Here is a 23,887-nt window from a genome sequence, read left to right on the forward strand (position 1 = left end):
ACCAGCACAGTGAGCTCAACACATCATGGTGGTACGTAGCTTAGTGTCAGAGCAGGAGATACCAGCACAGTGGGCTCAACACATCATGGTGGTACGTAGCTTAGTGTCAGAGCAGGAGACACCAGCCACAGTCAGCTCAACACATCATGGTGGTACGTAGCTTAGTGTCAGAGCAGGAGACACCAGCCACAGTGAGCTCAACACATCATAGTGGTACGTAGCTCAGTGTCAGAGCAGGAGACACCAGCCACAGTGAGCTCAACACATCATAGTGGTACGTAGCTCAGTGTCAGAGCAGTAGACACCAGCCACAGTCAGCTCAACATATCATAGTGGTACGTAGCTTAGTGTCAGAGCAGGAGACACCAGCCACAGTGAGCTCAACACATCATAGTGGTACGTAGCTTAGTGTCAGAGCAGGAGACACCAGCCACAGTGAGCTCAACACATCATAGTGGTACGTAGCTCAGTGTCAGAGCAGGAGACACCAGCCACAGTGAGCTCAACACATCATAGTGGTACGTAGCTTAGTGTCAGAGCAGGAGACACCAGCCACAGTGAGCTCAACACATCATAGTGGTACGTAGCTCAGTGTCAGAGCAGTAGACACCAGCCACAGTCAGCTCAACATATCATAGTGGTACATAGCTCAGTGTCAGAGCAGGAGACACCAGCCACAGTCAGCTCAACACATCATAGTGGTACGTAGCTTAGTGTCAGAGCTATGGCTTGGACAGCATCAGGGCTGCCGCACTAGCAGTACCTTGCTGTAGTAGCAGTAGAAGCGGTACCTTGTGGTAGTAGCACTAGTCGCAGTCGTAGTAGTGTCTGAGGTCGTAGTAGCAATACCTTGTCATAGTAGTATCTGAGGTCGTAGTAGCAATACCTTGTCATAGTAGTATCTGAGGTCGTAGTAGCCGTACCTTGTAGTAGTAGTATCTGAGGTCGTAGTAGCCGTACCTTGTCGTAGTAGTATCTGAGGTCGTAGTAGCCGTACCTTGTCGTAGTAGTATCTGAGGTCGTAGTAGCCGTACCTTGTCGTAGTAGTATCTGAGGTCGTAGTAGCCGTACCTTGTCGTAGTAGTATCTGAGGTCGTAGTAGCCGTACCTTGTCGTAGTAGTATCTGAGGTCGTAGTAGCCGTACCTTGTCGTAGTAGTATCTGAGGTCGTAGTAGCCGTACCTTGTAGTAGTAGTATCTGAGGTCGTAGTAGCCGTACCTTGTAGTAGTAGTATCTGAGGTCGTAGTAGCCGTACCTTGTAGTAGTATCTGAGGTCGTAGTAGCCGTACCTTGTCGTAGTAGTATCTGAGGTCGTAGTAGCCGTACCTTGTCGTAGTAGTATCTGAGGTCGTAGTAGCCGTACCTTGTCATAGTAGTATCTGAGGTCGTAGTAGCCGTACCTTGTAGTAGTATCTGAGGTCGTAGTAGCCGTACCTTGTCGTAGTAGTATCTGAGGTCGTAGTAGCCGTACCTTGTCGTAGTAGTATCTGAGGTCGTAGTAGCCGTACCTTGTCATAGTAGTATCTGAGGGCGCGGCTCAGCTTGTCGTAGTTCATGTTGTTTTTGTTCTTGCGCAGGCCCCAGAGGCGGGCCACCTCCTCCGCGTCCAGCAACTTGAACTCCCCGTCCTCCCCCGTCCAGGTGATCAGGTGGCGCTGGCTGGCGTCGTCCAGCAGGAGGAGCAGGAACTGCCACAGGGTGATGGAGGGGTCCATGGCTGGGGGGCAGGGGGGCAGGGGAACAGGTCAGTCTATGGAGACAGAGGAGTGATGGAGGGGTCCATGGCTGGGGGACAGGGGGGCAGGGGAACAGGTCAGTCTATGGAGAGGAGTGATGGAGGGGTCCATGGCTGGGGGACAGGGGGGCAGGGGAACAGGTCAGTCTATGGAGAGGAGTAATGGAGGGGTCCATGGCTGGGGGACAGGGGGGCAGGGGAACAGGTCAGTCTATGGTGAGGAGTGATGGAGGGGTCCATGGCTGGGGGACAGGGGGGCAGGGGAACAGGTCAGTCTATGGAGAGGAGTGATGGAGGGGTCCATGGCTGGGGGACAGGGGGGCAGGGGAAAAGGTCAGTCTATGGAGAGGAGTGATGGAGGGGTCCATGGCTGGGGGACAGGGGGGCAGGGGAACAGGTCAGTCTATGGAGAGGAGTGATGGAGGGGTCCATCGCTGGGGGACAGGGGGGCAGGGGAACAGGTCAGTCTATGGAGAGGAGTGATGGAGGGGTCCATCGCTGGGGGACAGGGGGTCAGGGGAACAGGTCAGTCTATGGAGAGGAGTGATGGAGGGGTCCATGGCTGGGGGGCATTGGGATGGAGATGAGTTAATGAACACGTCTCTCCATCTTTGGCCCAGAACCGGGTCAAAAGACCAGGTCTGTCATCGTGTGGTTTAGTTCAAGGGACTTCATTGATTCACTCATCTTTGTACTCTTCTGCAATTCATATAGTTAACCTTTAAAGCATTTGCCTTTCATTTTAAACTGCTTTGCTTTATTTATATTGCTTTATTCACCAATCCAGTTCTTTCTTACTGAAGTCAGACTTACGCGGACAAGGGAGTGTGAGAGTGAAGAGTGAACACCATCTCTCCTATAATAATAATAATAATAATACATTTAATTTAGAGGCGCCTTTCAAGACACCCAAGGTCACCTTACAGAGCATATAGTCATCATTCAAAACTATGTAAAACAGACTAGGAATAAAAGGAAAACAGAGGTTAAACATGAAGAATAATAATAATTAATAACACTCAAAGACGCCTAAAGTGAAGGGGGGACCTCACTAACCACCACCAATATGTAGCACCCACTTGGGGTATCTTGGGGTATATTGGTTATCTTTATTTACATGATGCTTGTTATTGTTTATGAGAGAGAGAGAGAGATAGGGAGAAACAGAGTTATGCACAAACAGAGAGGAAGAGAAAAATACAGAGAGACAGATATAAACATATAGGCAGAGAGAGAGGAAGAGGGAGAAACAGAGATATAAACCTGACCTTGGGTGTCTTGAAAGGCGCCTCTAAATTAAATGTATTATTATTATTATTATTATTATAAACAGAGAGAGAGTGAGAAAGATTGGGGGGCTGTAGAGACGGTTTGAGAGACAACTCCTGCATTCTAATTAGTTACATTAACATTCAGACAGCCAATAAGTATCCAGGACCCATCACCATGGTGACCTTTCATCTCACGTTACCAGGGTAACACACACACACACACACACACACACACACACCAACAACAACTAACAGACTGAGTTCTTAACTAGTCTATAGACTTCCTGACCAGTGTGTGTGTGTGTGTGTGTGTGTTCGGTTCTTCCGTGAACTCAACATTAGTTAATCTTACCATTGATCAGCGGGTTTGAATCCATCTTCTCCAGATTATATTATTTCATACCAGTGCCTTGCGAATAATAATAAAACAAAAATAAAACAAAAAAATTGCAGCAGCAGCAGTCAGGCGTCAGGAGTCAGGGGCGGAGGACGTCCGCTCCGCCGCCGAGCTGGAGGCGCTGATCCCGGCTGCAGGTGGAGACCATCGCCCCCTCCATGCCTGGCTCCACGGCGCCGATAGCAGCCGAGGCTAACTAGCAACCAGATGCTAGCTAAGAAGGGTTCGTCTCGGAGCTGAAGGGCCGTACCCGAGGCGGTGGTCTTCCCCTCTCGGAGGGTCTCCGTTAGTGGTGGTCGGTCCACATCCACAACACCAGCTACTAGCCGTTAGCTTCCCGTGCTAACACCAGCTACTTAGCCCCTACCTTCCCGTGCTAACAGCACCTAGATAGCCGTTCCCGTGCTAACGTTAAGCCTTCTGCTCAGACTCCCACCTCCCAGCAACGCTGCACCGTCCAGAGGAGAGCCCGGGTATGCTGTCAGAGCCCTGGCTGCTTTTACTCCGGTCACGGACCAATCTCTTAATTTCTTAACTTATTGTATTAAATATTAAAAACATTAAAATATAACTGGTTTACTCCTCACTTCCTGTTTTGACAGATCGCCCCCTCGCTGCGCTCGAGCCAGCAGCAGCCAGGGACGTCATGACGTGACGTAATGGTTGGCCGAGACGCACACATTATAATATAATATCATCACTAACCAGATCCCTCTGTTCGGGCTTCTCTTTATTCAGGGTTAATCACTCGGAAAGATATTAGCCACACGTGTCTAAATGTACAGCGTGTGTGATTGAGTATATAGATATATTTTGTGTGTGTGTGTGTGTGTAATTTTGATATATTTTGGTACACCACTCTTTCCTATTCAGCATCCAGTTTCCATGGTGATGCTGATGGGAACAGAGGTTGCTAAAAAAACATCGCACACGCTGAGTCGCTAACGCTCTTCCAACAGGAACCAATCGCTGCTGCTCCACCTGCTGGCCACTGCTGGTTTAACACAATGCAACCCAGACATAGAGTAACATAACATCACACATAGAAGTTCATAGGAATATAGCTACTTTTATTCTAATAGAAGTATATACATATTTTTCAAACGTAAGCACATCATGTTGGGGTAATGTATGTATTATAAAGAAAAACCAACAGACAGCTCTTAAGAGGACAGACCGGTCTAATAAAGACAGGTCTAGAGTCTATAGACAGGTCTAAAGAAGGCAGACAGGTCTTAAGAAGACAGACAGGTCTGACGAATATCGACAGGTCTAAAGAAGACGAGATTTAGGCTCCTCCCCTTCCTAGACTCCTTGCTGGTCTTCCTCTGGGAGTTCAGCTAGACCCTGCAGCTCCCGCAGACCCTGCAACGACATCATCACGACCTCATGATCAAATCATCATAACATCCCTCTCATCTGAACATGATCAGACCCTCATCGACACCACACCGTCACATCATCACCTACAACATCATCAGGACCTCTTCATTACATCATCATGACATCAACATGACCTCATCATTCCATCATCATGACCTCAATATTACATCATCATGACCTCATCATTACATCATCATGACCTCATCATTCCATCATCATGACCTCAATATTACATCATCATGACCTCATCATTCCATCATCATGACCTCAATATTACATCATCATGACCTCATCATTCCATCATCATGACCTCAATATTACATCATCATGACCTCAATATTACATCATCATGACCTCATCATTCCATCATCATGACCTCAATATTACATCATCATGACCTCATCATTACATCATCATGACCTCATCATTCCATCATCATGACCTCAATATTACATCATCATGACCTCATCATTCCATCATCATGACCTCAATATTACATCATCATGACCTCATCATTCCATCATCATGACCTCAATATTACATCATCATGACCTCAATATTACATCATCATGACCTCATCATTCCATCATCATGACCTCAATATTACATCATCATGACCTCATCATTACAGCATCATGACCTCAATATTACATCATCATGACCTCATCATTACAGCATCATGACCTCAATATTACATCATCATGACCTCATCATTACAGCATCATGACCTCAATATTACATCATCATGACCTCATCATTACAGCATCATTGCATCCTTTTTAGAGGATGTCCAAAACATGACTATTCAAAGGGCCACAGATGCCCCATTGCAATTAGGATCTTACGCAGGCAATCAAGAAGGAAGTCCCAGGCAATATTCGCTCTTTAGGTCCATATTTAATCTACAGTTGTCCCAGGTTCCAATTGTTTACAATTGTACAACCAATATGCTTGCTCTGCGACCATGATTCTACCACTTTTCCTCCTATTCTAGTGCTCCACCTAGGACGGTGTACTCACCTCCAGCACCATGCGGATGTTAGCCTTGATCTTGGCCGAGTCTTTGGTGAGCAGCTCTGTGAAGCTGAGGAGAGACGAGGGTCACACAGGAAAACCTCTCACAGACAGATCAAGGGAAGATCTCTCTTAGGGAGAGATCTCAAAAGGGAGATCTCACGATCTCTCTTACAGGAGGACCTCTCAGAGAAAGATCGAGAGAAGATCTCTCACAGATCTCGCTCACAAGGAGAGATCTCAAAAGGGAGATCTGTAGATCTCTCTTACAGGAAGATCTGTAGATCTCTCTTACAGGAAGATCTCTGCCAGATGATACAATAGAGGGGAACTCACGCGTTCAGCTGCCTGGTTTTCTTCTCTATGAAGCGGAGAGCTTCGGCGTGGCTCATCTCCACAAAGAAGCCGTAGCCCACCGCCACAAAGACCCTGGAGGAGTCCTCCCTACAGGATAAGGTAATACATCAATATCAACCCCAGACAGGAAGCACAAACACAGGGTCCTGGTGTGTATTGAGGGGTCCTGGTGTGTATTGTGGGGTCCTGGTGTGTCCTATAGGGTCCTGGTGTGTATTGTGGGGTCCTGGTGTGTATTGTGGGGTCCTGGTGTGTATTGTAATTGGTGGTTAGTGAGGTCCCCCCTTCACTTTAGGCGTCTTTGAGTGTTATTAATTATTCTTCTTCTTCATGTTTAACCTCTGTTTTCCTTTTATTCCTAGTCTGTTTTACATAGTTTTGAATGATGACTATATGCTCTGTAAGGTGACCTTGGGTGTCTTGAAAGGCGCCTCTAAATTAAATGTATTATTATTATTATTATTATTGTGGGGTCCTGGTGTGTATTGTGGGGTCCAGGTGTGTCCTATAGGGTCCTGGTGTGTCCTATAGGGTCCTGGTGTGTATTGGGGGTCCTGGTCTTACACATGTGCCTGGACATAGAAGTGACATCCGAGGTCCACCTCAGTCTTCAGCTCACCGTCTCCAGACTCCTGAAACACCATGGAAACGCTCGATTAGCACGCTAACAACCTCAGACTCACAGGGCATATTTGATTCATAATCTGTGTGCGTGTGTATGTGTGAGAGAGTGAGAGACTACCTGCAGGCGTTGAATGGTGTTCTTCAGCTGGAGATATTGGCTGATCTTCTCATAAACTCCATCTCTCTGCTCCAGTACCTTCCTGCCACAGAAGAGGACCATAGCCGCCTGAGTTATAGTGCTAGTGTTCATAACGTGGAAATACTATACAGACTAGTGTGTGTATAAGTTAAGTGTCTATGTGTGTAGTACTTTGTGCATGTGTGTAGTACTGTGTGTGTGTGTGTGTGTGTGTGTGTGTGTGTGTGTGTGTGTGTGTGTGTGTGTGTGCGTGTGAGAGTGGTACTGTGTATGTTTGTAGTACAGTATGTGTTTGTGTAGTACTTACTGCAGGTCTCTCTTCAGAACATCGCTTATAAAGGATTCGTACTGCAGGATCTTGTCTCTGCTCGCCATGTTGCTGAGGCTTCACCTGGACTTAGATAAAGGTATCTTCTGTAGCTGCATTATGTTTATATCAAGCGCTTTCCACTCGCGTGCCCACCGGAAGCAGCAACTTAGCCACTTCCGGAAAGTAGTTATCAGATTAAAAGCCCGCCTGTATGCCGACTATAATATCTCACAAAACACTCCATGGTATCGTTCCTGACGATGTATTCGTAAATAAACTATTTGAACGTTTTTGGAATTATGTTTGAACTGTTGTTTTTTTCTTTGCAGAAATGTTTTGGAACTCTGATCACGGTCCTTCTGATCTACATCAAGACGAAATTCAAACATTTTACTGTATGAAATATCCAATATTTATATATCCACAGTCAAGTTTGAAAGTTGATAGTCGAAATGAGCACAGAGCGCACTATTTCAAATGAATGTAGGAAATAATACATTTATACTATTATTTCATAAAACCATTACTTCCGGTCACATGATCTGTTCTGCCACTGAACCACCGACACTGACCGTGGACCAGGAGACACTAACGGTACAAAGCTCTTTTACTGAACATCTAGGGACTACACGGGGAGCCTCCGCATGCAGGCTCGTGCTTACGACAGCTCGAGCTCCAGCTCTGACGCCGGGCAGACGGCGGGCTCGAGCGGGGGCGCTGCCCGGGGGTTGTTAGGTGTGGTTGCCTAGGAGACGCCATGGACCAGTACAGCATCTTGGGTCGGATCGGAGAGGGCGCGCACGGCATCGTGTTCAAAGCCAAACACATCGAGGTACTAAACACTATGTGTGTGTGTGTGTGTGTGTGTGTGTGTGTGTGTGTGTGTGTGTGTGTGTGTGTGTGTGTATTACATAATGATGCTGTGTGTGTTGCAGACGGGGCAGACGGTGGCCATGAAGAAGGTGGCTCTGCGGAGGTCTGAGGAGGGCATCCCCAACCAGGCCCTTAGGGAGATCAAAGCTCTGCAGGAGATCCAGGACAACCCTTATGTAGGTCCCTCATTCACCTCCTACACTCTTAACTCCTACACCCGTACCTATGTCCCTGATTCACCTCCTACACCATTACCTCCTACCCCCTTACCTAGGTCCCTGACTTACCTCCTACACCCTTACCTCTTACACCCTAACCTAGGTCCCTGACTCACCTCCTACACCCTTACCTCCTTGCCCCTTACCTAGGTCCCTGACTAACCTCCTACTCCCTTACCTAGGTCCCTAGCTCACTTCCTGCATCCTCATGTTGGTCCCTTACTTAACTTCTACACCCATACCTAGATCTCCAACTCCCCTGCTACACCCTTACCTACTAATCTTACATCGGTTCCAAACTTCCTCTCCTTTCTCATATCCTCTCCTCTCCTCCTCCCCTCCTCCCCTCTCTCCTCTTCTCCTCCCCTCCTCCTCTCTCCAGGTGGTCCGGTTGAAGGAGGTGTTTCCTCATGGTACTGGTTTTGTACTGGTCTTTGACTTCATGCTGTCAGATCTCTCTGAGGTCATCAGGAACACCCAGCGACCTCTGACACAGTCCCAGGTCAAAGGGTACATGATGATGCTGCTTAAGGGAGTGGCCTTCCTCCACCACAACAACATCATGCACAGGGTAGGTCCTCCTCCTCACCCATCCTCACCCAGTCACCCCCCTGACCCGTTAGACTCCGCTGGTTACAACGCTCATACACAATGACGGTACTAGCTTCAAACTAATTATCAGAGATGGGCGTGGTCCGGCCATGGGACAACGACCCCTCCTTCCTAGAACAATCCGCCCAGACTGAAGATTGGATCTCAGTGTTTGAATTTCACCTGAGATACACTTAAATCACTTCAGAAATGTATCAGAAATATTATCACGTTTCAGCCCAAACACAAAGGAATTTTGTGCAGCAGAGGCATGTGATTATATTATGTGTGTGTGCCTGCGTGTGTTTGTGTGTGTGTGCGTGTGCGTGTGCTTGTGTAGGACCTGAAGCCTGCCAACCTGCTGATCAGTTCCTCCGGTCACCTGAAGATCGCGGACTTCGGTCTGGCCCGACTCTTCTCCAGCCAGCAGCAGCGACTCTACAGCCACCAGGTGGCCACCAGGTACTAGCTACTAGCTAACATATGCTAATACATTTACCAGGTGCTAGCAGATATATATTAGCCAAATGCTAGCACACATACCAGGTACTAGTTGCTAGCCTGGCCACATGCTAGCACACGCTGTTATGGTTCCAGGTGTGTTTGATGCTAGGTTAGCCTGATGCTAGGTGTGTTTGATGCTAGGTTAGCCTGATGCTAGGTGTATTTGATGCTAGGTTAGCCTGACGCTAGGTGTGTTTGGTTCTAGGTTAGCCTGATGCTAGGTGTGTTTGGTTCTAGGTTAGCCTGATGCTAGGTGTGTTTGATGCTAGGTGGTACAGAGCTCCAGAGTTGCTCTACGGCGCCAGGAAGTATGACGAAGGCGTCGACCTCTGGTAAGACAACAGAAGTTTAATACCTTTTGTAATACTACGACTAATAGTAAAGAATACTACAACATATACTTAATAATACTACATTACACAATAATACTACAATTAATACAAAATCATACTACAAGCTATACTAAATATTACCACAACCATTACTAAATTATACTACAACAAGTGTGTGTGTGTGTGTGTGTGTGTGTGTGTGTGTGTGTGCAGGGCGGTGGGCTGTGTCTTCGGGGAGCTGGTTAACTCCTCCCCTCTGTTCCCGGGGGAGAACGACATCGAGCAGCTGTGCTGTGTGCTCAGGGTGCTGGGAACCCCCACACTGGAGACCTGGCCGGTGAGACCACTAACCGGATCCATCAGGGATCATTGATTGGCTGCTGCGGTCTGTCATGGGTCATCGGTGATGAACCACACCGATGAACCATGTCCTCGGTGATTACCCAAGTCGGTGATGACAAAACTGGCTGAATAAGGTTCATGCTAAGTTCAAGAGAAGGATCTCCTTGGACTGTACACACAAATACATTGAGGCCTAGCTTTGACCCTTCCCACCAACACGCAACAAACGAACACGCACGCACGCTCTCGCAATACACCCACGCGCAACACACGGACACACCCAAACACACACACACACACCCAAACACACACACACACCCAAACACACACACACACCCAAACACACACACACATACCACAAACACACACACATGCTCACCCAAACACATGCGCAACCAACTGGCGCACGCACACCCACCCACCATGCCCCCCCGCTGCCCCCCTGTGTGCAGGAGATGGTGGAGCTGCCGGACTACAATAAGATCACCTTCAAGGAGAATCCTGCCCTCCCATTGGACGACCTGGTCCCTGACTCCTCCCCCCAGGCCGTCAGTCTGCTCAGCAGCTTCCTGGTCTACCCCCCCAAACAAAGGTGTCCTGCTGCAAAGGTGCTCCACACACACACACACACACACACACACACACACACACACACACACACACACACACACACACACACACACACACACACACACACACTTTACACACACACACACACTTTACACACACACACACACACTCTATACATACACACGCACTCTATACATACATACATACATACACACACGCACTCTATACATACACACACACTCTATATATGCACACACACTCTATGCATGCACACACACACACAAACACACTCTATACACACACACACACACACACACACACACACACACACACACACACACACACACACACACAATATACAAACACAAACTATATTAACTCTCTCTGTCTCTGTCTCTCTCAGGCGTTGCTCCACCCCTACTTCTTCACCCCTCCCCTCCCCGCCCACCACTCTGAGCTGCCCATCCCCCCTCCCCCCCGCCAGCGCTCTCAGGCTCCGCCCACTCACTTCTCTGTCCACCTGCCCCTGGAGAACAGTCTGGTGGACCCTGTGCTGCTGCGACACCACGCCCCCTGTCTGTAGCAGCCAATCACAGCTGAGCGCTGATATTAGACTTTGTGCAAATAGTCTATATATATCTTATAAATTTGTTGATGTATACATAAAAACATGTGTGTTTTTATATATATATTGTATACATATTTATATATTTTTGTTTTTATATATACTGTATATATGTGAGCTGAACTACTGTCATATGTTTTGGACTGTGTGAAAATAAATGGACAAAATATTAAAAATTGTATGTTCCACCTGATATATCTCTGCTACCTTTATATATCTAATATATATGTACTATCATATATGGACTATCTAATATATGTAGAGTCTAATACATACATATAGTACATGTTGTATCTATGTATCTGCTATATTATGATTATAATTACATTAGCTAGTTAGCTAGCTCCAGTAGCTACCGCAGGATAACAACAAACAGAAGCTTGCTCTGGGTCAGGAGCTTTGAGTACGTGCACGAAGGGGTCATGCGCGGGGTCATACTGTCCAATGCCACTCGGTGGTTCTGGAACAGTCATTGGCTAGAGGGTCGAGGGGTGGGGCGATGACGTCATGGTTTACGGTTTCAGTCGGTTTCAGGCGTCCACACGAATCCAAACCCAAATTGGGGAGATTTGAAACCACCTCCGAGGGTGGTTTCAGAAGTTTACGGTTTCGGTCAGCGGATTCGCCGGCTTCGTGTGGACGGAAGGCCGAACCGTACAAGTCCTTTGCGGTTTCGCCATGAAATCGGCTTCGTGTGGACGGGGCCTCAGTGGCTGTAAGTGGGTTATGATAAGTATTTCAAGTAATTTTGCAAAAATGGCCAAAAAAGAGAATTCCATACCCAACCTTTAATCTAATTGATTGATTGAAGGTGATTATCACTGGCGCCCCGTCTGGTCGTTAAGTCAACTGCAGCCTGCTGACGCACTCGCATTCAGAGCCCCATGGGTTGAGATGATAACATATATACTCCAATGTAAGTAATTATCATAATTAAATCAAGAATAAAAGTCGGTAATAAACAGACAATTGAGTGGCGTGAGTGGATATTATGAACGTACAATTTTCAAATTGAAAAGAGCCGACCTTTTGGCCATTAACCTGCGTTTGGATGTCACGTAGGTCCTGGAAACCGGTCCAAATATCCGCCCAAACGCTCACTACGCAACTCATTCTCACTAAGGTCTCACTATAAAACCTGCTTAGTTGGGAACGCGGTTGGTGCATGTCAAATCGTTCACGTAGTAACTTTAATTGATTGGTTGATTCATTACATTGGTAACGGAAACCTCAGTGAAACAGCGCCCTCTGGTGGATGAGGGCCTATGATGCATAACTCACACCAAAATAAAAACGACAATTTGAATCAATCAATCAATTTAGGTACAGATTCAATCAGACAATAACATTAACATGATCACATCAACTTTCTATTAGCATGCTGGGAGATATCGTTAGATATTGTGTTAGCGCTCCTAGTTTGCATGCTGTTGGCTCTCCTGTTTGTGTGTGCGTGCGTTCATGCACGTATGTCAGTACGGGTGTGTTTCACTACGTGTGTGTGTGTGTGTGTGTGTGTGTGTGTGTGTGTGTGTGTGTGTGTGTGTGTGTGTGTGTGTGTGTGTGTGAGGGTCAGTCAGTACGTGTGTGTTTGTGTTTGGATGCCTACAAGTGTGTGTGGGGGGGGTCCTTGCTATTTCAGTCGGACAGCCTGTAATAATCTGAGTTGCTAGGGTAACCGGGGGATGGGGTTTCAGTGACAGGTGTGTATTAGTGATTTCACTGCAGGTCACATGGTGTCATAAAGTTCCGTGGCTCACTTTCCTCCCCACTTACGTGATGCTGGATGTTATGGATAGGGGTCTGCTGGGCCGGACCGCGATGTTCCGGAGGTGGGCGGAGCTAACCCAGGAGCCACTCGATATACCACCCTGTTTTGGGCTGTTCCCTGTAGTTCTGAGTAATAAAGTGCAATACCGGGGTGGGAACTGAAGTCTGCAGAGGAACACGGCCTACCCGTTTTCAGGGGAACCCAAGTTGCCGGGACATTGAGGACGGAGGCTTCCTCCCCTTCTCATGATCAACATATGATCCCATAGGACTGTAAGAAAGCAACCAGCTATGTTGCGTCGCTTCAGATGCTGCTGCCGCAAGGTTTCTTGGGACGGCATCACCTCCCCTCCATCGTAGAGGAAGCACCAGTGTACCCTATGCTGAAGGAGATAGAAAAGGAAGCATTGCAAAAAGTACCTTAATTCTTCCGGGTCATTTCCCTAAAGTTGTCTTTCCTGCGCAGAGTGAGCTGCTGGTTGCCATGGTGGACGGGATGTTAACAATTATTAATAATCATAACTCTTTCTTCGCTCACCTCAAGTTTGCTGCTCAATTGCTCTGCACCCTGATTTGAAAAAGCATTGAATATGAATGCATTTATATTAAAGTACATGACTTCAGACAACTAGAATGAAATAGTTATTAATAATAAGTATAACAGTATTTAATACATAATATAGTATGTATTACTATTACAGATACTATTCTATTTCCAAAGTACCTTCCTGCATATAATTAATCAGTAAACTAGGACCCATGTTGAATTGTTCCACAACCTGCACTTCCTGGAGGATTTAACAATCTATAATTTATAATATACAGTCCACAATCTAGAATCCATAATCCAGCTCAGTTTCAGCGCGTGGTCCACCCTGGACCGAGGCAGGTCAAGGTCCAGGCTCAGGTTGAACAACCTTTGGTTTGGGGCTGATCAGCTATGAAGGCCACAAGAAACCAGGTCCATCAGCACACCAGGTTCACACCAGGTTCAGACCTGCATTAGACCAGGTTTAGACTAGGTTCAGACCAGGTTAACACCTGCATTAGACCAGGCATAGACGAGGTATAGAACAGTATCAGGCCAGGTTCAGAACAGGTTAAGTGTTAGTTTTTTTTAAAGATTTATTTTTGCATTTTAATGATTCATTATAGAGTGACATAGAGAGGAAGGTATGGGAGATGGAGGGGAGGACATGCAGCAAATGACCACGGGCAGGACTCTTACCCGGGTCGCTGCGTTTAGGACTGAGCCTATATGGTATACGCGCTCTGGGACGCCCCCTTAGTGGTAGTTTTTTGAATAACGGCGAAACAAATCGATCCCTTTAACCCCTTCAAGGTTATCCATGTTTCTGACTCCCGATTCAGGCCCCCCACTGTGACGTCAATCACCGGGACGTCACTCAGTCATAAACCGCTCCGCCAGCACGAGAGCGGCTCCTTCCGTCTGATCCACTGATGTAGACCCCCTCCCCCACTTTGACCTCTGTCTCCCCCTCTGACACAGAGAGACAGAGAAGCGAGAGACAGAGAGGAAGAGAGGAGAGCGCGGGGAGAGGAAGTCATGTGGGAGGCTGGGCGGGAGGGGGGTTGACGCGCTATGACGCAGCAGCGGTCACGCGGTCTCGAGCAGCTGCGAGCCTTTTAAAGCCTCGCGCGGCGCGCTGCGCCTCAGTGAAGGACGGACCGCAACCCGAGCACACCCCCCTCTCAGAGCCCAGTATCAGGCCTTCTGTATAAACAGAACCGGAACACTAACCGCGCTGAATGTGACTTCGCGCACAAGCAGGCAGCTCGCGACCCGGTCCGGTCAAACCGTTCGACCGACGGCTCCTCTTGACTGACGCGCTCCACATGCGATTCTTCAGACTGTCCTTCAAGTGTTTCGTGGACTGCTTCTGACGTCCCTCTGACGTCTCGCTTCCGTCGCACACTTCAACCGCGCGCTCGTTTGCTAAATATCTGAAACCTTGTTTAAAAAAAAAAAACGTCGACGACCTTCCGCTGCTCAGCCGCGCGCCAAGGAGCCGCGCGCCGAGGGACGGTCCGCAGGAGCGGGGGCCAAGAGCCGAGTGCAGAGACCGGGTCGTGGAGGAGCCGAGAGAACCGCGGCTCAGACACCATGCAGGGCTCCGGAGAGAGAGAGAGCGGCCCCGGGCTGCAGGAGGAGAAGAGGGGGCATCTCATCCCTAACGGACACCGCGCCTCCGCGGGGGGGCTGAACGGCAGCCTGCCGCCCGCCGCGGACGACAAGGAGAAGGGGGGCTACCCGCCGGAGCTGGGGGGCTACCCGGACTCGGTGGGCTACCCGGACCCGGGGGTTTACCCGCCAGAGCAGGTGGTGCCCGCTTACCAGGAGCGCGAGACGTGGACGCGGCAGATGGACTTCATCATGTCGTGCGTGGGCTTCGCTGTGGGCCTGGGCAACGTGTGGCGCTTCCCGTACCTGTGCTACAAGAACGGCGGAGGTGAGGGGGGATGGGGGGGACGTCACTCCGCCAGGGTGGGGGGGAGACAGGTGGCCCCCCGTGATTAGTACACACATATATGTACACACATGCATATATATAGTACACACATATTTATAGAACACACATGTATAATACGCACACACAAACACACATATATATATAGAACATAAATATATATATACAAATGTATATGTATAATTATTATTCATGATAGGTGTATTCATATTTTCCTAATAAAAGTAAAGCATTAATCCTAATTTGTTTTCTTTATAGAAGCAGTATTCATGTATTCATATAATGGGTATTTGCATACGTGCACCATGTCCTGTCATGGTCAGCACCGCATTTGACGAAAAAAACAACAATCAATGATAACGGATCAATATGTTTCTGAATAGATTCCTTAACACGCGCCCACTCTCGTCATCGTCCTGCGTCACTATGACAACGGCCTCGCTGCCTCATCTCTGCGCAGAGAGAGACGCAGAGAGCTAGCGGCAGTGAAGTGACGAATCGGAGGTTATCACTGATGCCGCCGCAAGGTCCTCACAGGTCGTCCTGCTGCGGGGGGCCGCAAGGTCCTCAGACCCCCCCAAAGTAGGACTAGACTAGGACTAGAGACTAGACTACTAGTCGGTCCCCTTACTCAGGCAGTCGTCGTCCTTCTCCTCCTCCTCCCCCCCAGTCCTACGGGGACTGGAGGCGGAGGACTGGGGGGGAGGAGGACTGGGTAGTCCCTCTCCTGAACCCAGGAGGGTAGGAGAGGAAATAGATGCCGTTAAGCAGGAGAGAATAAGACCAAACGGGATGTCCTGCTAGACATGAGGGCTGTGCCGCTTGTGTAGCCTCTAACACGGTAATACATGACTATACATGAGGGCGTGAATAGCCTCTGACACATTGCAGCTCCTTAAGGCCACTATGTAGTATGTGGACATTACAGCAGTACACATCCTGGTATTCAGAGGGCCGTGTTACTGAATGTTCTGGTTAAGGTGTTGAAAAGTTACTGAAGCGGATGTTCATATGTTTTCTGTGGGGTCTGTCCATCCAGTTCCATGGTTACCTGACACTAACAACCCAGACACTGTGTGTGTGTGTGTGTGTGTGTGTGTGTGTGTGTGTGTGTGTGTGTGTGTGTGTGTGTGTGTGTGTGTGTGTGTGTGTGTGTGTGTGTGTGTGTGTGTGTGTGTGTGTGTGTGTGTGTGTGTGTGTGTGTGGGACGGTTGGCAGGGGCGCCAAGAATGAATTGGAAGCGGGTTACCACGGTAACGGTACCTGGTACCCACAGAGACCGACTACTAAAGGGCACTCTGTTCCCAGCATGCCTTGGGGTTTAATCTAGCAGGTACTACATCAGGGTGTCACACCTGGCCCCACGCCAGCTGACCTCCACCAATCTCTGCGGCTGTAGGCTGGGAGGAGAGTTAGCGGGTGTGTGTGTGTGTGTGTGTGTGTGTGTGTGTGTGTGTGTGTGTGTGTGTGTGTGTGTGTCACATGGTCTACCCTGACTCAAGAGTTCTCAGATCAGGAGGACAACCAGCTAGCAGTAATCTTTCACATGTGTGTTACAGGCAGCACTCTTAATTCAACCAACTCATACTCTTAACTCACTGTTATTCCCAACGTATTCCCAACTGTTATTCACCCCTTACTAACGCACTCCTAATTCACTCACTCCTAACTTACTCTTACTCCTGGCTTATTCACTCTTAACTCACTCCTTACTAACTCACCCTCACTCCTGACTCACTCTCTCTCTCCTTACTTACTCTCACTCCTTAGCCACTCACTCCCAACCAGGGTTTCTAAATTTAAGGCCTTAAAAAAAAAAAAAAGTCTTTCTTGCTAGCTGCATACATAAACGATTATCTGCGTGCTTGCTAGCTAGTCTGCGACAATGGGTAGGTGCAAATTCAAGGACCTCAGGGGAGACTCAGGGGAGACTCAGGGGGGAGACTCTGGGGAGACTCAGGGGGGAGACTCAGGGGGGAGACTCAGGGGAGAGACTCAGGGGAGACTCGGGGGAGACTCGGGGGAGACTCAGGGGAGACTCGGGGGAGACTCAGGGGAGAGATTAAGGGGAGACTCAGGGGGGAGACTCAAGGGAAAGGGTCTCAGGGGGGAGAATCAGGGGAGAGACTCAGGGGAGAGACTCAGGGGAGACTAAGGGGAGAGACTCAGGGGAGAGACTCAGGGGGGAGACTCAGGGGAGAGACTCAGGGGAGACTAAGGGGAGAGACTCAGGGGAGAGACTCAGGGGAGAGACTCAGGGGAGACTCAGGGGAGACTAAGGGGAGAGACTCAGGGGAGAGACTCAGGGGAGAGACTCAGGGGAGACTCAGGGGAGACTAAGGGGAGAGACTCAGGGGGGAGAATCAGGGGAGAGACTCAGGGGAGAGACTCAGGGGAGAGACTCAGGGGAGACTAAGGGGAGAGACTCAGGGGGGAGACTAAGGGGAGAGACTCAGGGGAGAGACTCAGGGGAGAGACTCAGGGGAGACTAAGGGGAGAGACTCAGGGGGGAGACTAAGGGGAGACTCAGGGGAGAGACTCAGGGGAGAGACTCAGGGGAGACTCAGGGGGGAGACTAAGGGGAGAGACTCAGGGGAGAGACTCAGGGGAGAGACTCAGGGGAGACTAAGGGGAGAGACTCAGGGGAGAGACTCAGGGGAGAGACTCAGGGGAGACTCAGGGGAGACTAAGGGGAGAGACTCAGGGGAGAGACTCAGGGGGGAGACTCAGGGGAGAGACTCAGGGGAGACTAAGGGGAGAGACTCAGGGGGGAGACTCAGGAGAGAGACCCGGGAGTGTGAACCACGCCCCTCCCATCCTACATTCCTCCACCAGTAACAAGTGGTGCATTTCATGCACCACTAATTACTACACCCAGGCAGTTTATTTGTACTAAGTTACACCCAGACATTAGTACTAACTACACCTAGACCGAATATTTGTACTAACTGCACCCCGGAGAGTGTTTTTGTACTCACTACACCCAGAGAGTGTATTTGTACTCACTACACCCAGAGAGTGTATTTGTACTCACTACACCCAGAGAGTGTATTTGTACTCACTACACCCAGAGAGTGTATTTGTACTCACTCCACCCAGAGAGTGTTTTTGTACTAACTACACCCAGAGAGTGTATTTGTACTCACTACACCCAGAGAGTGTATTTGTACTAACTACACCCAGAGAGTGTATTTGTACTAACTACACCCAGAGTGTGTATTTGTACTAACTACACCCAGAGAGTGTGTGTGTTGGCTAGCTGATGACATCACAGCCCCGCCCCACGCGGGCACCAGATTAAGCAGCTGGTAATCTGTTAATCTGTATCCTAACCAGCTCTCCTCCTCCTTCACACAGCGAGGAGCAACTCCCACTGTCCACCAGTAGGTGACTGTGGGTGTACTGGGCAGCTCCCAGTATAAACAGAAAACTCAGATTCTAATGGGCAGCTCCCAGGAGAACCAGTAGTACATAGGGCTGCTCGATTATGGGAAAAATCATAAACACGATTATTTTGGTCAATATTGAAATCACGATTATTCAAACGATTATTTTTGAGTTCGAAAACATGTGGTTTTATTCAGAATGTCTCTCCCAAAAAAAACTATGTAACTGATTTGAAATTTCGCCTTAAAAAAATACACAAAATGGTCAAAAAGAAAATGTTCCAATCTAAAATAATATGCAGATATGTATCCATCTTTTCTGCCCTTTCTATAAAACATTTTAAAAAAAAAAACATTTTGTGATCGTTTGACGCCAAAATAATGTAGAATAATCGCCCATCCCTAGCAGTACACCGTGTTTGTACTTGTACTGGGCAGCAGTATAACCAGTTGGAGTTCTGGTGTTTGGCAGCTCCAAGCATAACTAGTAGAGACTGGTTCTGCTGAGCTAGGTCTGCTGGTTGATTAACTACTTTATCGTCTCCAGGTGGGAGACGATAAAGTTTCGTCTCCACTTTAGGCCTTCAAATAAAGTCAAAAGTCCAAATGAAAATCATTTACTAACAATAGCACAAGCTTCTTGTTTGCTCCGGCCAGAGCACCAATCAATTATCAATCCGACATGAGGGGGCGGAGTCAGCAGCCACACCTGTCTAGGTACACAGGTAGCCTCAGAGAGCCCTCCTCCCCACACACCTGTCCAGGTACACAGTCCACTAGAGAGCCCTGCTCCTAACACACACCTGTCCAGGTACACAGACCACTAGAGACCTCAGAGAGCCCTCCTCCTCACACACCTGTCCAGGTACACAGACCCCTAGAGACCTCAGAGAGCCCTCCTCCTCACACACCTGTCCAGGTACACAGACCACTAGAGACCTCAGAGAGCCCTCCTCCTCACACACCTGTCCAGGTACACAGACCACTAGAGACCTCAGAGAGCCCTGCTCCTCACACACCTGTCCAGGTACACAGACCACTAGAGACCTCAGAGAGCCCTGCTCCTGACACACACCTGTCCAGGTACACAGACCACTAGAGACCTCAGAGAGCCCTCCTCCTCACACACCTGTCCAGGTACAAAGGTAGCCTCAGAGCCCTCCACAAACACTCTGCGTCTGCGTCTGGCTGCGGAGAGCTTCTGACCGGAGGAACATGAGGAGATATCGTAGCAAATCGGGAGCTTCTGCGTGTTGTGGTGGACGCTGCAAACCAATGTTGATGTCATCCGGGCCCACGGAGACAACGTGAGGAGACTCCCAATCCTTTGGCGGCAGGCAGGTGTCAGTCACTGATCTGTGAGGCCTCCTCTCGCCGCGGCCCTCCATCTGATTGGTCAATCCTCAGCCCTGTGACTTATCGCCACTAATCCAGCTGAGGTAGTTAGATCTCTCTCTGCGTCTCGTGGCTCTAGAGCTGTCCTGCGACGCTATTAGAGCTTTTCTCAATGAATACTGTCTCCTCTCCTCTCTTGGATTGATGTTCATTAAGAAAGCAAAAGGAGATGATATAAAATACTGTAAAGTATATCAAGTATTGTATAAAGTTGATCAAGTACTGTGTATACAAAGTATATCAAGTACAGTTGGGTACATAAAATACATGAAGTATTATCTTCATTGGTCAAATGTTACAGCTCTGCTGTAACTGCTGTGTTGTTTCTCAGGGGACAAGAGGCTGTCCATTGTCTCAGTGTGTCTCAGTAGGCCTGTGTCTGTAGGCCTGTGTCTGTGTCTCAGTAGGCCTGTGTCTGTAGGCCTGTGTCTGTGTCTCAGTAGGCCTGTGTCTGTAGGCCTGTGTCTCAGTAGGCCTGTGTCTGAGTCTCAGTAGGCCTGTGTCTGAGTCTCAGTAGGCCTGTGTCTCAGTGTGTCTCCGTAGGCCTGTGTCTGAGTCTCAATAGGCCTGTGTCTCAGTAGGCCTGTGTCTGAGTCTCAGTAGGCCTGTGTCTCAGTGTGTCTCCGTAGGCCTGTGTCTGTAGGACTGTTTCTGTGTCTCAGTAGGCCTGTGTCAGTAGGCCTGTGTCTCAGTAGGCCTGTGTCTGAGTCTCAGTGTGTCTCCGTAGGCCTGTGTCTGTGTCTCAGTAGGCCTGTGTCTCAGTAGGCCTGTGTCTCAGTGTGTCTCCGTAGGCCTGTCTCCGTAGGCCTGTGTCTGTGTCTCAGTAGGCCTGTGTCTCAGTAGGCCTGTGTCTGTGTCTCCATAGGCCTGTGTCAGTAGGCCTGTGTCTGTGTCTCAGTAGGCCTGTGTCTCAGTAGGCCTGTGTCTCAGTGTGTCTCAGTAGGCTGTGTCTCAGTAGGCCTGTGTCTAGGCCTGTCTCACTGTGTCTCAGTAGGCCAGTGTCTCAATCGGCCTGTTTGCGTTCCAGGGGTGTTCCTGATACCATACCTGCTGATCGCGTTGGTGGGGGGGATTCCAATCTTCTTCCTGGAGATCGCATTGGGACAGTTCATGAAGGCAGGCAGCATCAACGTGTGGAACATCGCCCCCCTCTTCAAAGGTGCACACACACACACACACACACACACACACACACACACACACACACACTTTCGCCCTGATCAGACACACACACACACACACACACACTGCACAGACATATGCTCCTTATAACCAGTCTCTGTACTGTCTAACCCCTACCTGCTCCTTAATGACCTGTCTCTGTACTGTCTAACCCCTACCTGCTCCTTAATGACCTGTCTCTGTACTGTCTCACCCCTACCTGCTCCTCAATGACCTGTCTCTCTACTGTCTAACCCTTACCTGCTCCTTAATGACCTGTCCCTGTACTGTCTAACCCCTACCTGCTCCTCAATGACCTGTCTCTGTACTGTCTCACCCCTACCTGCTCCTCAATGACCTGTCTCTCTACTGTCTAACCCTTACCTGCTCCTTAATGACCTGTCCCTGTACTGTCTAACCCCTACCTGCTCCTTAAGGACCTGTCTGTACTCTCTAACCCCTACCTGCTCCTTAAGGACCTGTCTGTACTCTCTAACCCCTACCTGCTCCTTAAGGACCTGTCTGTACTCTCTAACCCCTATGTAAGAGCGTAGACGTGCAGTTCTGCAGGTATGCTCTTATCAGCCGATATCAGACATCAGGCTGATATCTGACTGGTGACACAACCCAGTTCTGATTTAGAGTACTGTTATCCACACACACACACACACACACACACACACACACACACACACACACACACACACACACACACACACACACACACACACACACACACACACACACACACAGCCATCACATGATGGGATATCATGTGATGGTTTCCCAAATGCTGATATTTACAATCTTAGTTTGTATATCCCATATAGTTTGATAGATAGAAGCTATAGCCCCAAGGTGAAGATAGAATTGAGTTTGTACAAGCGTATTGGTACATAGAAGCTTTGTCGTGTTTAATGTGTGCTGCTTTGTTGGTCTCTGGTCAGAGGTCTACTCCCTGAAGCTAATCTGGTTAAATAGAGGACTGCCACCTGTTCACGGCTCATGGCTTTTGGGCAGTTGTTTGAATGAACAGAAGGCAGAGTTGAAAGTATTAAATGTCTCTCCTCTCCCCTCTCCTTTCTCCTCTCTCTACCCTCCTATCTCCCCTCCCCTCCTCTCTCTCTTCTCTCTCCCCCCTCCCTTCTTCTCCTCTCCACTCTCTCCTCCTCCCCTCCTCCCCTCCTCCCCTCCTCCCCTCCCCCCTCTCTCCTCTCTCCTCAGGTCTGGGCTATGCCTCCATGGTGATTGTATTTTTCTGTAACACCTACTACATCATGGTGCTGGCCTGGGGCTTCTACTACTTCATCAAGTCCTTTAACTCTGTCCTGCCCTGGTCCACCTGTGATAACGAGTGGAACACGCCTAGCTGCATTGAGTTCTTCCGCCACCCCAACTGTGAGAACGGCAGCCTGGCCAACGCCACCGCCGCCCCCAACCTCACCTGCCTGCAGCTGGCCGAAGGACACTCGCCCATCGTAGAGTTCTGGGAGTGAGTTCCTCCGCTGAGCTGGGGCTAGCTGGGTTAGCATTAGAGCTAGGCTAGGGTGGCTAGGGTTTTTGGCTAGCTGGGTTAACGTAAGGGCTAGGCTAGTGTGGCTAGGGTTTTGGCTAGCTGGGTTAACATAAGGGCTAGGCTGGTGTGGCTAGGGTTTTGGCTAGCTGGGTTAGCATTATAGCTTGGCTAGGGTTTTTGGAAGCTGGGTTAGCGTTAGAGCTAGGCTAGTTTGGCTAGGGCTTTTGGTAGCTGGTTTAGCATTAGGGCTTGGCTAGTGTGATTAGGGTTTTGGGTAGCTGGGTTAGCAATAGACCTTGGCTAGTGTGGCTAGGGTTTAGGCTAGCTGGGTTAGCATAAGGGCTAGGCTAGTATTGCTAGGGTTTTGGGTAGCTTGGTTAGCATTAGGGCTAGGCTAGCGGGGCTAGGGTTTTGGGTAGCTGGCTTAGCATTGGGGCTAGGCTAGCTGGTCTAGACTAGTGGTCTTTTTCCATTGTACTATACTGGCCTGCCGTGACTCGGCCTGACTGCGCGGCCGTGAACAGCGCTACCCGCCTGAAGGTTCCTCTTTAACTGATGTCGATGACACAACACTCACACTCATGTCTGATGAACTCCAGCCTCCGGAGCGGGACTGTGCGCGGCGATGCGTCTCAGACGGTAGAAACTGATGAATCTCGAGAGGCCTATACTCTGACAATCTGAGACAACTTGTCGCTCCTCCCAGCAAGCCGGTCGGATCGCTCTGGTGTGACTCTGGAGACGGTCCACTTCGAGATGGTCGTCCATATCAGGCGCTGCTTTGATAAAGCTTGGCGCGTTTAAACCGGTAATGTAAATAAGATCAGTGCCGCATTTTTTGACTGGCGCCAATGGAAAAGGGCCACAGCTGGCTAGGGCTAGCT

At 49.1% G+C, this 23,887-nt stretch overlaps 4 protein-coding genes across 5 annotated transcripts in view; 2 read left to right on the forward strand and 2 right to left on the reverse strand.

Moving 5' to 3' along the window:
• Nucleotides 1–4,047, reverse strand: part of elk1 (ETS transcription factor ELK1) — a 14,149-nt gene extending 10,102 nt beyond the window's left edge. Inside the window, exons 1-2 of the mRNA XM_060052932.1 lie at nt 3,360–4,047; nt 1,510–1,718 (exon numbers count right to left, since the gene is read on the reverse strand). Of these exons, the coding sequence (XP_059908915.1) occupies nt 1,510–1,718; nt 3,360–3,384 (234 nt within the window). The 5' untranslated portion in view covers nt 3,385–4,047. The remainder of the gene's footprint in view (nt 1–1,509; nt 1,719–3,359) is intronic.
• A 406-nt stretch (nt 4,048–4,453) lies between these two features.
• On the reverse strand, nt 4,454–7,423 carry uxt (ubiquitously-expressed, prefoldin-like chaperone). 2 transcript variants are annotated; one of them, XM_060052939.1, is made up of 6 exons: nt 7,229–7,423; nt 6,901–6,982; nt 6,723–6,790; nt 6,138–6,245; nt 5,808–5,871; nt 4,454–4,769 (listed from the first exon to the last, which is right to left on the reverse strand). In XM_060052939.1, exons 1-6 carry the CDS (start codon nt 7,294–7,296, stop codon nt 4,710–4,712), a joined length of 450 nt encoding a protein of 149 aa, XP_059908922.1. In that variant the 5' UTR covers nt 7,297–7,423; the 3' UTR covers nt 4,454–4,709. The 2 variants fall into 2 exon arrangements, with proteins under 2 accessions (XP_059908922.1, XP_059908923.1); XM_060052940.1 differs by having other exon boundaries at nt 6,723–6,787; nt 6,898–6,982; nt 7,229–7,418.
• A 349-nt stretch (nt 7,424–7,772) lies between these two features.
• On the forward strand, nt 7,773–11,479 carry cdk20 (cyclin dependent kinase 20). Its single transcript, XM_060052937.1, has 8 exons — nt 7,773–8,063; nt 8,167–8,280; nt 8,705–8,893; nt 9,254–9,375; nt 9,687–9,749; nt 9,963–10,086; nt 10,544–10,699; nt 11,065–11,479. Exons 1-8 carry the CDS (start codon nt 7,989–7,991, stop codon nt 11,242–11,244), a joined length of 1,023 nt encoding a protein of 340 aa, XP_059908920.1. The 5' UTR covers nt 7,773–7,988; the 3' UTR covers nt 11,245–11,479.
• A 3,234-nt stretch (nt 11,480–14,713) lies between these two features.
• The window catches only part of slc6a8 (solute carrier family 6 member 8), a 28,671-nt gene continuing 19,497 nt past the window's right edge, over nt 14,714–23,887 (forward strand). The window contains exons 1-3 of the mRNA XM_060052931.1: nt 14,714–15,527; nt 21,354–21,485; nt 22,712–22,979. Of these exons, the coding sequence (XP_059908914.1) occupies nt 15,182–15,527; nt 21,354–21,485; nt 22,712–22,979 (746 nt within the window). The 5' untranslated portion in view covers nt 14,714–15,181. The remainder of the gene's footprint in view (nt 15,528–21,353; nt 21,486–22,711; nt 22,980–23,887) is intronic.

This window comes from Gadus macrocephalus, chromosome 1 (genome assembly GCF_031168955.1).
Source record: "Gadus macrocephalus chromosome 1, ASM3116895v1".
In the NCBI taxonomy this organism is placed as follows: Eukaryota; Metazoa; Chordata; class Actinopteri; order Gadiformes; family Gadidae; genus Gadus; species Gadus macrocephalus.